At 43.3% G+C, this 12,797-nt stretch overlaps 1 protein-coding gene across 3 annotated transcripts in view; it reads left to right on the plus strand.

Moving 5' to 3' along the window:
* Positions 1–12,797, plus strand: part of LOC120022489 (RNA polymerase II subunit A C-terminal domain phosphatase-like) — a 119,720-nt gene that overhangs the window by 15,536 nt on the left and 91,387 nt on the right. For 2 of the 3 annotated variants that reach the window (XM_038966414.1, XM_038966415.1), the window contains one exon: positions 3,005–4,171. In XM_038966414.1, the coding sequence (XP_038822342.1) occupies positions 3,005–4,171 (1,167 nt within the window). The remainder of the gene's footprint in view (positions 1–3,004; positions 4,172–12,797) is intronic. The other variant, XM_038966416.1, reaches the window with a different exon arrangement.

Raw genomic sequence — 12,797 nt, forward strand, 5'->3', positions numbered from 1 at the left:
CAGGAATGTCCACCAGAGCTGTTGCCAGAGAATTTAATGTTAATTTCTCTACCATAAGTTGTCTCCAACGTTTGTCATCAAGGCAAAGGGTGCTAAAATCCAAACAGATTTTGACAGTATGTCCAACCATGCCAGCCCAGGACCTCCACATCTGACTTATTCACCTGTGGGATCGTCTGAGACCAGCCACCCGGACAGCTGATTAAACTGAGTATTTCTGTCTAATAAAACTATTTTGTGGATAAAAATAATTGATTGGCTGGACATGGCCTCCCAGTGGGTGGGCTTGACTCCCAAGTGGGTGGGCCTGTGCCCTCCCAAGCCCACCCATGGCTGCACCCCTGCCCAAACATGTGAAATCCATAGATTGGCGCCTAATTTATTTCAATTTAATTATTATTATATGAACTGTAAATCGTTAAAATTGCATTCAGTTTGTGTGTACACACACACAGAGTATACTAAACATTAGGAACACCTTCCTAATATTGAGTTGCACCCCCTTTTGCCCTCAGAATAGCCTCAATTCTTCTGGGCATGGACTCTACAATGTGTCAAGCGTTCCACAGGGATGCTGGCCCATGTTGACTCCAATGCGTCCCACAGTTGTCAATTGGCTGGATGTCCTTTGGTTGGTGGAGCATTCTTTATACACAGTAAACTGTTGAGTGTGAAAAACCCAGTAGCGTTGCAGTTCTTGATACAAGCTGGTGCGCCTGGCACCTATTACCGTACCCTGTTCAAAGGCACAAATCTTTTTTTCTTGCCCATTCACCTTTTATTTTTTAAATTTTATTTTGTAAATATTTTCTTAACTGTTGGTTAAGGGCTTGTAAGTAAGCATTTCACGGTAAGGTCTACACCTGTTGTATTCGGTGCCAAATTATAATTAGATTTGAATGGCACACATACACGTGTGTGTGTACAGTATATGATATAGGCTACTTCACATTATGCACAACAGAAAAACATAAGCCCATAGACGTAGCTAGCTATATGCTTTCTTGGGTAAATAAATGAAACAAGCTCCAGTAGGCTAATCTTTTTTAGTGTGAACTGTATTCTATTATACGTACTGGAATTATGCACATTGTTCAAACTATGATAAAGCAGGGAGAGAACATGCAGCCTACAAAGTTACAACTATAGGCTAGCGAATGTTATTTTAATTTGCAAGTATAATAGGTCCTATTTGTATAAGTAGTAGGCTGAGGCATATACCTTTTTCATAATATTTCCACTAATCTTATTAGCCTACCTCTTTCTCTCTCTCGTTGCTTCATTCCTTCCTCGCATTCAAATGAAATTAAATACGTTTCTTTGTCCTTTTGTATTTCTAATGATATCCTTGAATAATATAGAACTAGCATTGGTTGTGTCTGAATAAATAACTGTTTAACTGAGTTCTATTGGCTGCTCTGATTTAAAGCAAAGATTTAAAAAAATATATATATATATGATCTTTCCAATTAAAAAAAACAAGTTCACCCCTGTAAGCCAGATGGAGATGTGTAAATTAGGCGTGCATTCAGTCTTTATATTACTGTAGCACAAAATAAAAAGTTACCATGATGAGATGGGTCTACATGTATTGTGAACTGTGCTCTGTAATGAACTGCCTGTATGCAGAGGCTGTAGAGAAGCCAGATTTTACATCTATTTCACGCCATGCTGTTCATATAAATAATGTATTATAATTTACTGGTTTCTGCTGCCAGACCCAGTGATGGGCATATTTATGTTTTCAAAATGGTGAGTAGATTTACTGAGAGGATAAAGTGCTTTGGAGAACATTGTCTTGAGGCGTGCACTTTAACCATAGTTCTGATGCATACAATGTTCTCAATGCTGTGGTTTAATGCCTCAGAGTGGCCACAGGTCAATTTGCCTTCATTCAGTTACACCTCCTAAAACACAGTGTTGGGAAAAAGTACCCAATTGTCATAAGTAAAAGTAAAGATGCAGTTGAAGTCAGAAGTTTACAAACATTTAGGTTGGAGTCATTTAAACCTAGTTTTTCAACCACTCCACACATTTCTTGTTAACAAACTATAGTTTTGGTCAGTTAGGACATCTACTTTGTGCATGACACATCATTTTTCCATCAATTGTTTACAGACAGATTATTTCACTTATAATTCACTGTATCACAATTACAGTGGGTCAGAAGTTTACATACACTAAGTTGACTGTGCTTTTCAACAGCTTGGAAAATTCCAGATAATGGTGTCATGGCTTTAGAAGCTTCTGATAGGCTAATTGACATCATTTGAGTCAATTGGAGGTGTACCTGTGAATGTATTTCAAGGCCTACCTTCCAACTCAGTGCCTCTTTGCTTGACATAATGGGAAAATCAAAGGAAATCAGCCAAGACCTCAGAAAATAAATTGTAGACCTCCACAAGTCTGGTTCATCCTTGGGAGCAATTTCCAAATGCCTGAAGGTACCATGTTCATCTTTACAAACAATAGTACGCAAGTAAAAACATCATGGGACCACGCAGCCGTCATACCGCTCAAGAAGGAGACGCGTTCCGTCTCCTAGAGATGAACGTACTTTGGTTTTGAAGCAACATATTGAAGCAACATCTCAAGACATCAGTCAGGAAGTTAAAGCTTGGTCGCAAATGGGTCTTCCAAATAGACAATGACCCCAAGCGTACTTCCAAAGTTGTGTCAAAATGGCTTAAGGACAATAAAGTCAAGGTATTGGAGTGACCATCACAAAGCCCTGACCTCAATCCAATAGAAAATTTGTGGGCAGAATTGAAAACGTGTGCGAGCAAGGAGGCCTACAAACCTGACAGTTACACCAGCTCTGTCAGGAGGAATGGGCCAAAATTAACCCAACTTATTGTGGGAAGCTTGTGGAAGGCTACCTGAAACGTTTGACCCAAGTTAAACAATTTAAAGGCAATGCTACCAAATACTAATTGAGTGTATGTAAACTGTCTGTGCGTGTGTTTTAATATGCTAATTGTCAGCCTGTGATGTTTTACCCTAGCAGGCAGCCAGGCCAGCCGACCAGCAGAGGCCTCAGAACCAGCAGTAACGTCAGGGACAACCGGGCCTAAAACAGGGCCATCTGGAGGGTCGTCTACATCAGAGGAGCAGAGTAACGGTCTTAAGAAACAACGGGCCAAAGACCACAACAATGGAGGGAGGGGGGAGTCAACAGCACCCTCAGCCACTCAGGGAGCAGCAGCCAATGAACGGACTCAACCGGACGGTGGCGAGGCTGTGGAGGAGGAGCGGGGTCAGGGCGAGGGAGCCGAGGCCAGCGCGGCAGCACAGGTGAGCGACAGGATGAATGTGAAAGATGAGATGAAAGCGGAGGGGAATGGAGAGGGGAAGGATGGCAGCAGGACATTGGGCTCAGGGGAGGAAGCTCCCCTTCCGGGTGGGGTGAACTCATCCTCCACTCCTCTTCCTCCATCCTCCACTCCTCCAGACCTCCATGAGCCCAACAGCAACCTGGACTTTGACCTGTCCAGCGACAGTGACGCTGACTCTCTTACGGGTAAACCCCCCTCATCAGACAACGAGAGGGACGGGGTGTCCAGCCAGACCAAGAAGTCCAAACAGGAAGGGGCGGAGCAGGCAGCAGTAGAGGAGCCATCAGGCGGGGCTGGAGGAAAGGAGGGGGAGAACAGCTCTGCGGTAGTAGGGGAGACCTCAGATGAGACGTCTGGGGCAGAGGTTGTCTTCCCTCCAGACCCGGAGCAGGAGAACGGGCGCTTAGAGCGGAGGGAGGCTGAGACAGAGTCCCAGAACAGTGAACAGTCAGGAGTCACCATGGGGGAGGAGTCTCTGGACCCGAGCATGGAGGAGGAGGAAGAGGAGGAGGTGGACGTGGACAAGGATGACCACCTCATCTACCTAGAAGAGGTGCTGGAGCGTATCCATGGAGAATACTACGCCCGCTACAACGGCTTCCTCCGGAAGGAACGCCCAGAGATGCCTGACATCAGGAAGATCGTCCCGGAGTTGAAGGCCCGGAGCCTGGAGGGCACCACCATTGTGTTCTCTGGACTGTACCCCACCAATTACCCCATGGAGAGAACCAGGGAGAATTACCATGCCAAGGCCCTGGGAGCAAAGATAGGAAAAGGCCTCCTGCTCCGCTCTAAAGACCCTGGCAGAACCACCCACCTCATTGCTGCTAGAGCAGGTGAGTTACTACCTACATTGCCTTTGGAAATTATTCACACCCCTTGACTTTTCCCACATTTTATTGTCTAACAGCCTGAGATTTTGTGTCATTGACCTACACACAATGCCCCATAATGTAAAAGTGGAATTCAATTTACAAATTAATCTTGAGTCAATAAGCATTCAAACCCTTTGTTGTGGCAAGCCTATATAAGCTCAGGAGTAAAAATGACCTTATAAAGACACAGAATAGAGCTAAGCACAGGCAGAATCCTAGAGGAAAACCTGGTTCAGTCTGCTTTCCAACAGACTGGGAGACAAATTCAAGGCCAAGTTACTGACATTGAATGTTCCTGAGTGGCCTAGTTACAGTTTTGACTTAAAGCAACTTGAAAATCTATAGCAATCTAGCAATAATCAACAATCAACTTGAGAGAGCTTGAAGAACTTTCAAAATAATAATGTGCAAATATTGTACAATCCAGGTGTGCAAAACTCTTAGACTTACCCAGAAAGACTCACAGCTGTAATCGCTGCCAAAGGTGATTCTAACATGTATTGACTCAGGGGTGTGAATACTTACGTAAATTAGAGATTTCTATATTTCATTTTCAATAAATTTGACATTTTATTAAAACATGTTTTTACTTTGTCATTATGGGGTATTGTGTGTAGATGGGCGAGAAATGTAATTCATTTTGAATTCAGGCTGTAACACAACAACATGTACAATAAGTCAGGTGGTATGGATACTTTCTGAAGGCACAGTATATGAGTATATAAAACATTAAGAACACCTGCTCTTTTACAGACTGACTAGGTGAATCCAGGTGAAGGCTATGTTCCCTTAATGATGTTCAATCAGTGTAGAAGGGGTAGAGGCAGGTTAAATAAGGATGTTTAAGCCTTTCGACATGGATTGTGTATGTGTGCCTTTGAATGGGGTATGGTAGTAGGTGCCAGGCGCACCGGTTTCTGTCAAGAACTGTAATGCTTTAGGGTTTTTCACACTCAAAAGTTTCATGTGTGTATCAAGAATGTTACTCCACCTAAATTCCTGTGGAATGCTGGCCCATGCTTTCGACACCTTGTAGAGTCCATGCCCTGATGAATTAAAGCTGTTCTGAGGCGGGGGGTGTACGGAGTGTACCTGCATACTTACCCAAGCACCTACCTGTCCGGTAAAAGCACAGTTTTTAAATGACTAAGTCTGTATCAATCATTGTAACAAACATCAACAGCCTGACTTGCCACTTTGTTTGTTAAGCCAAGTGGTGCGGCTGGGGAAGAGCATGTAGTTGTTTTGGAGCATAGAGCATTGTCCCTATTTGTGGTCTTCTCAGATTCGGGTAAGCTTTTTGTATCCTATGTGAATAGAGGCAGGTACAGGTATTCATGGTTTGTCCTCAGCTGAACTCTTTCCTACAAAGAAACATCAAGTTCAGTTACAGCTTCATCCGTTTGACGTAATGAGAGGAAATCAGATCAGTGACCTGAACTAATAGAGGAAAGTCTGAATTAATTTATTCAAGTCAATACTCTGCTCGTTGCGTTGCAGCCTGATCAAACTTTATTATGATTTATTTGAACAGAATTCCATCATTAATCCATGGCCTTGGATATTATTTAATTAGAATAACAAAACCTTACTCTGAACTTTGGTTCATTGAATTTTAATCAGATTTTTAAAATTCATTTAATTAATAATAGAGTAACAACTCTGTTTGGGGAAGCGCAGAACATCTCTGATGTGTCTTGAGTCTACAGTTATCTGTGGCCCGACAACAACACAAGTCTTCATCTCATTCTGCAGAACATCTCTGAAGTGTCTCGAGTCTACAGTTATCTGTGGCCCGACAACAACACAAGTGTTCATCTCATTCTGCAGAATTTCTCTGGAGTCCAGTTATTATAGCTGCTCATTTCCAAACAGGGCTTATCTTCTTTACAGAAGCACATCTTTAATGTAATTGGTAAACTGTTCTTCTGTGTAATAGCCTTGGCCTAATTGTAGAAATATGCTTTTTTGATATCCAGCATGATGTAGTCTAATTGGGCTAGGCTAAATTATAAACTTTTTTTTTTTTCTCAAGACGGCGTAGCAGCAGGACATGTTTGTTTTTTCCCCGTGTAAAAAAAAAACTGCTTTTTTTAGCTACTAGCTATTTAGTCATTGTTAGCCACTGCTAGCAGTCTTTACCTTTTAGCACAGTCACAAGCCTCTTTAGCCCAGATAATGTCTGCACAGCGCGATATCAGCCCTGAGCATTTTTTCCCCACTACTTCACCGGATTCCTGCCGCAAACCCTGGACCATTACACCGGATCACCGCAGCTAGCTAGTTGCTACCGAGTGGCTATTGTGGCCAACGCTTTTGTCCAGAAGCAAGCACCAGTTAGCCTCAAGCTAGGCCCATTACCCCGGCTAGCAAACAAAGTACACCAACTACAATACCTCTCTTGCCAATTGGCCTGGACCCTTTGTCAACACAGAGCCCCGCCGATCCATCACGACTGGTCTGCTGACGTATTTCGGCCGATGTGCTCTCAACCGGCCTCTGTTGTTGATGTCGGTGAGGACCCAGCTACTAGCCCCGGCCCGCTAACTCTCTGAGTGCTGTGTCTCGCGCTCGCCTAGCGTAGCGACGACTGCTGAGCGGCTCCCTGTTTCATCCATTGCTGCTTATTGGACCCTAGGATCACTCGGCTACACAGCTGATGCCTACTGGACTGTTCATTAACACGGTACTTCATTTGTTTATCTGTCGGCCCCAGCCTCGAACTCTGGCCCTGTGTGTAGCTAACTGACCCTCTCTGCCCGTTCCTCGCCATTTACCCGTTGTTGTTGTTGTCTTAGCTATTTACCCATTGTTGTTGTTGTTGTCTTAGCTATTTACCCGTTGTTGTTGTCTTAGCTGTTTACCTGTTGTTGTCTCACCCGTTGTTGTCTAGCCCTCCCAATCAACACCTGTGATTGCTTTATGCCTCCCTTTAATGTCAATATGCCTTGTATACTGTTGTTTAGGTCAGCTCTCATTGTTTTGTTTTACTGCGGAGCCCCTAGTCCCGCTCTACATGCCTCGGTTACCTCCCTTGCCTCACCCCCCCACACATTCGGAGACCGCACCTAGCTTAACTGGTGCTTCCAGAGATGCAGCCTCTCATCGTCACTCAATGCCTAGGTTTACATCCACTGTACTCGCACCCTACCATGCTCTTGTCTGTGCATTATGCCATGACTCTATCCTACGCCCAGAAGTCTGCTCCTTTTACTCTGTTCCAAACGCACTAGACGACCAGTTCTTATAGCCTTTAGCCGTACCCTTATCCTACTCCTCCTCTGTTCCTCTGGTGATGTAGAGGTTAACCCAGGCCTTGTGTGTCCCCAGGCGCTCTCATTTGTTGACTTCTGTAACTGGAAAAGCTTTGAGTTCATGCATGTTAACTTCAGAAGCCTCCTCCCTAAATTTGTTTTACTCACTGCTTTAGCATACTCCGCCAACCCTGATGTCCTAGCCCTGTCTGAATCCTGGCTTAGGAAGGTCACCAAAAATTCTGAAATTTCCATCCCCAATGACAACATTTTCCGTCAAGATAGAACTGCTGAAGAGGGCGGAGTTGCAATCTACTGTAGAGAGAGCTTGCAGAGTTCTGTCCTACTATCCAGGTCTGTGCCCAAACAGTAAGAGCTACTACTTTTAAGAATACATCGTACCAGGTACAACGCCAAATCCGTAAACATGGGCACATAGATTCATCCTGACTAACTTGCCCTCTAAATGCACCTCTGCTGTTTTCAGCCAGGATCTCATTGCCTGCGTCCGTTATGGGTCCGCGGTCAAACGACCACCCCTCATCACTGTCAAACGCTCCCTAAAACACCTCTGCGAGCAGGCCTTTCTAATCGACCTGGCCCGGGTATTCTGGAAGGATATTGACCTCATCCCATCAGTAGAGGAAGCCTGGTTGTCCTTCAAAATTGTCTTCCTCACCATGTTAAATAAGCATGCCCTTTTCAAAGAAATTTGAACTAAGAACAGATATAGCCCTTAGTTCACTCCAGACCTGACTGCCCTTGACCAGCACAAAAACATCCTGTGGCGCACTGCACTAGCTTCAAATAGTTCCCACGATATGCAACTTTTCAGGGACCAATATACACAGTCAGTTAGGAAAGCAAAGGCTAGCTTTTTCAAACAGAAATTGGCATCCTGCAGCACTAACTCCAAAAAGTTTTGGGACACTAAAGTCCATGGAGAATTAGAGCACCTCCTCTTAGCTGCCCACTGCACTGAGGCTAGGAAACACTGTCACCACCGATAAATACACGATAATCGAGAATTTCAATAAGCATTTCTCTACGGCTGACCACGCTTTCCACCTGGCTACCCCAATCCCGGCCAACAGCTCTGGACCCCCGCAGCAACTGGCCCATGCCCCCCCCCCCCCATTTTCTCCTTCACCCAAATCCAGGCAGGTGATGTCCTGAAAGAGCTGCAGAATCTGGATCCCTACAAAACAGCTGGGCTAGGCAATCTGGACCCTCTCTTCCTAAAATTATCCGCCGCCATTGTCGCAACCCTTATTACTAGTCTGTTCAACCTCTTTCGTATTGTCTGAGATTCCCAAAGATTGGAAAGCGGCTGCGGTCATCCCCGTATTCAAAGGGGGAGACACTCTAGACCCAAACTGTTACAGACCTATATCCATCCTGCCCTGCCTTTTCAAAAGTTTTTGAAAGCCAAGTGAACAAACAGATCACCGACCATCTCGAATCCCACCATACCTTATCCACTATGCAATCCGGTTTCCGAGCTGGTCACGGGTGCACCTCAGCCACGATCAAGGTCCTAAACGATATCATAACCACCATCGATTAAAAAACAGTACTGTGCAGCCGTCTTCATCGACCTGGCCAAGGCTTTCGACTCTGTCAATCACTACATTCTTATCGGCAGACTCAACAGCCTTGGTTTCTCAAATGACTCCCTCGCCTGGTTCACCAACTACTTCTCAGATAAAGTTCAGTGTGTCGAATCGGAGGGCCTGTTGTTCGGACCTCTGGCAGTCTCTATGGGGGTACCACAGGGTTCAATTCTCAGGCCGACTCTTTTCTCTGTATATATCAATGATGTCGCTCTTGCTGCTGGGGATTCTTTGATCCATCTCTACGCAGACAACACCATTCTGTATACATCTGGCCCTTCCTTGGACACTGTTAACAAACCTCCAAACAAGCTTCAATGCCATACAACACTCCTTCCGTGGCCTCCAACTGCTTTTAAATGCTAGTAAAACTAAATGCATGCTGTTCAACCAATCGCTGCCCGCACCAGCCTGCCCGACCAGCATCACTACTCTGGACGGTTCTGACTTAGAATATGTAGACAACTATAAATACTTAGGTGTCTGGCAAGACTGTAAACTCTCCTTCCAGACTCACATTAAGCGTCTCCAATCCAAAATTAAATCTAGACTCGGCTTCCTATTTCACAACAAAGCCTCCTTCACTCATGCTGCCAAACATACCCTCGTAAAACTGACTATCCTGCTGATCCTTGACTTCGGCGATGTCATTTACAAAATAGCCTCCAACACTCCACTCAGCAAATTGGATGCAGTCTATCACAATGCCATCTGTTTTGTCACCAAAGCCCCATATACTACTCACCATTGCGACCTGTATGCTCTCGTTGGCTGGTCCTCGCTACATATTCGTTCCCAAACCCACTGGCTCCAGGTCATCTAGAAGTCTTTGCTAGGTAAAGCTCTGCCTTATCTCAGCTCACTGGTCACCATAGCAACACCTACCTGTAGCACGCGCTCCAGCAGGTATATTTCACTGGTCATCCCCAAAGCCAACACCTTCTTTGGCCGCCTTTCCTTCCAGTTCTCTGCTGCCAATGACTGGAACGAATTGCAAAAATCACTGAAGTTGGAGACTTATATCTCCCTCACTAACTTGAAGCGTCAGCTGTCAGGGCAGCTTACCGATCGCTGCAGCTGTACACAGCCCATCTGTAAATAGCCCATCCAACCAACTACCTACCTCATCCCCGTTTATGTTTTTTCTGCTCTTTTGCACACCAGTATTTCTACTTGCACATCCTCATCTGCACATCTATCACTCCAGTGTTAATTGATAAATTGTAATTACTTAGCCACTATGGCCTATTTATTGCCTTACCTCCTGACTTAATTTGCACACACTGTATACAGATTTTCTATTGTGTTATTGACTACGTTTGTTTATCCCATGTGTAACTCTGTTGTTTTTGTCACACTGCTTTGCTTTATCTTGTCCAGGTCGCAGTTGTAAATGATAACTTGTTCTCAACTGCCCTACCTGGTTAAATAAACGTGAAATAAATATACAAATTGTATTTAAAAAAAAAAAATGTAACTAGGCAAGTCAGAACAAATTCTTATTTACAATGATGGCCTACCCCGGCCAAACCTGGACGACGCTGGGCCAATTGTGCGCCGCCCTATGGGACTCCCAATCACGGCCAGTGATACATCCTGGATTCGAACCAGGGACTGTATTGACGCCTCTTGCACTGAGATGCAGCGCTTATACCGTTGCACCACTTGGGAACCCAGTAACGGAATTATATTTAATATAATTTATTCCTTACTTTAATTAAGGTTGACTCCATTAAATGTTTGGCTTTTGTGTAATTCTTTTGTATATTATTGCATAACAGTTCATGTGACTGACTCCAGATATTGTTCAGTGACTATTCCACAGGGATGTCTAGTGGAAACAGAAGGGATGGATGCATACATTATGTTGTGGTAGGGTCAGGTGAGACAAGACCGGGTCAGCGTCTTGGTTCTTTCTGCTCTACTGATTAGGTCTTTGCTGGTTATGGTATTTTGGGTAACGATTAATTGTCATACAAATGGCCACTGTTATTTTCACAATTTACATTTTTGTTGATCTAAAAACAATATTGTAATGCATCATAAAAAAAAAATTGCTACAACATACTTAATGAATACAACGTACAGCTTCCGTGACACCCCTGTCTCAAAAACAAGGGGTTTTGACTAGTTGGAACTAGAGGTCGACCGATTATGATATTTGAATGCCGATACCGATTATTGGAGGACCAAAAAAAGCCGATACCAATTAATCCCCCGGCTTTTTTAAATGTGTATATATATATTTAAAAATATAGATATATTTGTAATACTGAATGAACACTTATTTTAACTTAATATAATACATAAATAAAAATCAATTTAGTCTCAAATAATGAAACATGTTCAATTTGGTTTAAATAACGCAAAAACGCAGTGTTGGAGAAGAAAGTGAAAGTGCAATATGTGCCATGTAAAAAAGCTAACGTTTAAGTTCCTTGCTCAGAACATGAGAACATATGAAAGCCCACCTCTTTAAGGAATACCTAGGATAGGATAAAGTAATCATTCTAACCCCCCCCCCCCCCCCCCCCCCTTAAAAGATTTAGATGCACTATTGTAAAGTGGTTGTTCCACTGGATATCATAAGGTGAATGCACCAATTTGTAAGTCGCTCTGGATAAGAGCGTCTGCTAAATGACTTAAATGTAAATGTAAATGTAATATGAAAGTTGGTCGTTCCTTTTAACATGATTCTTCAATATTCCCAGTTAAGAAGTTTTAGGTTGAAGTTATTATAGGACTATTTCTCTCTACCATTTGTATTTCATTTACCTATGACTATTGGATCTTCTTACAGGCACTTTAGTATTGCCAGCCTAATCTCAGGAGTTGATAGGCTTGAAGTCATGAACAGCGCTGTGCTTCAAGCATTGCGAAGAGCTGCTGGCAAATGCAGGAAAGTGCTGTTTGAATAAATGCTTACGAGCCTGCTGCTGCCTACCATTGCTCAGTCCGACTGCTCTATCAAATATCAAATCATAGACTTAATTATAATATAATAAACACACAGAAGTACGAGCCTTAGGTCATTTAATATGGTCAAATCCGGAAACTATCATTTCGAAAACAAAACATTTTATTCATTCAGTGAAATATGGAACCATTCCGTATTTTACCGAACGGGTGGCATCCATAAGTCTAAATATTGCTGTTACATTGCACAACCTTCAATGTTATGTCATAATTATGTAAAATTCTGGCAAATGAATTACGGTCTTTGTTAGGAAGAAATGGTCTTCACACAGTTCGCAACAAGCCATGTGGCCAAACTGCTGCATATACCCTGACTCTGCTTGCACAAAACGCAAGAGAAGTGACACAATTTCCCTCGTTAATATTGCCTGCTAACATGAATTTCTTTTAACTAAATATTCAGGTTTAAAAATATATACTTGTCTATTGATTTTAAGAAAGAAATGGATGTTTATGGTTAGGTACATTGGTGCAACGACAGTGCTTTTTTCGCAAATGCGCTTGTTAAATCATCACCCGTTTGTCGAAGTAGGCTGGGATTTGATGATATTCAATGCGGTGCCTGTTAATTTATTTGCAACGCAGGACAAGCTAGTTAAACTAGTAATTTCATCAACCATGTGTAGTTAACTAGTAATTATGTTCAGATTGATTGTTTTTTATAAGATAAGTTTAATACTAGCTAGCAACTTACCTTGGCTCCTTGCTGCACTCGCGTAACAGGTGGTCAGCCTGCCACGCAGT

Source organism: Salvelinus namaycush, chromosome 27 (assembly GCF_016432855.1).
Source record: "Salvelinus namaycush isolate Seneca chromosome 27, SaNama_1.0, whole genome shotgun sequence".
In the NCBI taxonomy this organism is placed as follows: domain Eukaryota; kingdom Metazoa; phylum Chordata; class Actinopteri; order Salmoniformes; family Salmonidae; genus Salvelinus; species Salvelinus namaycush.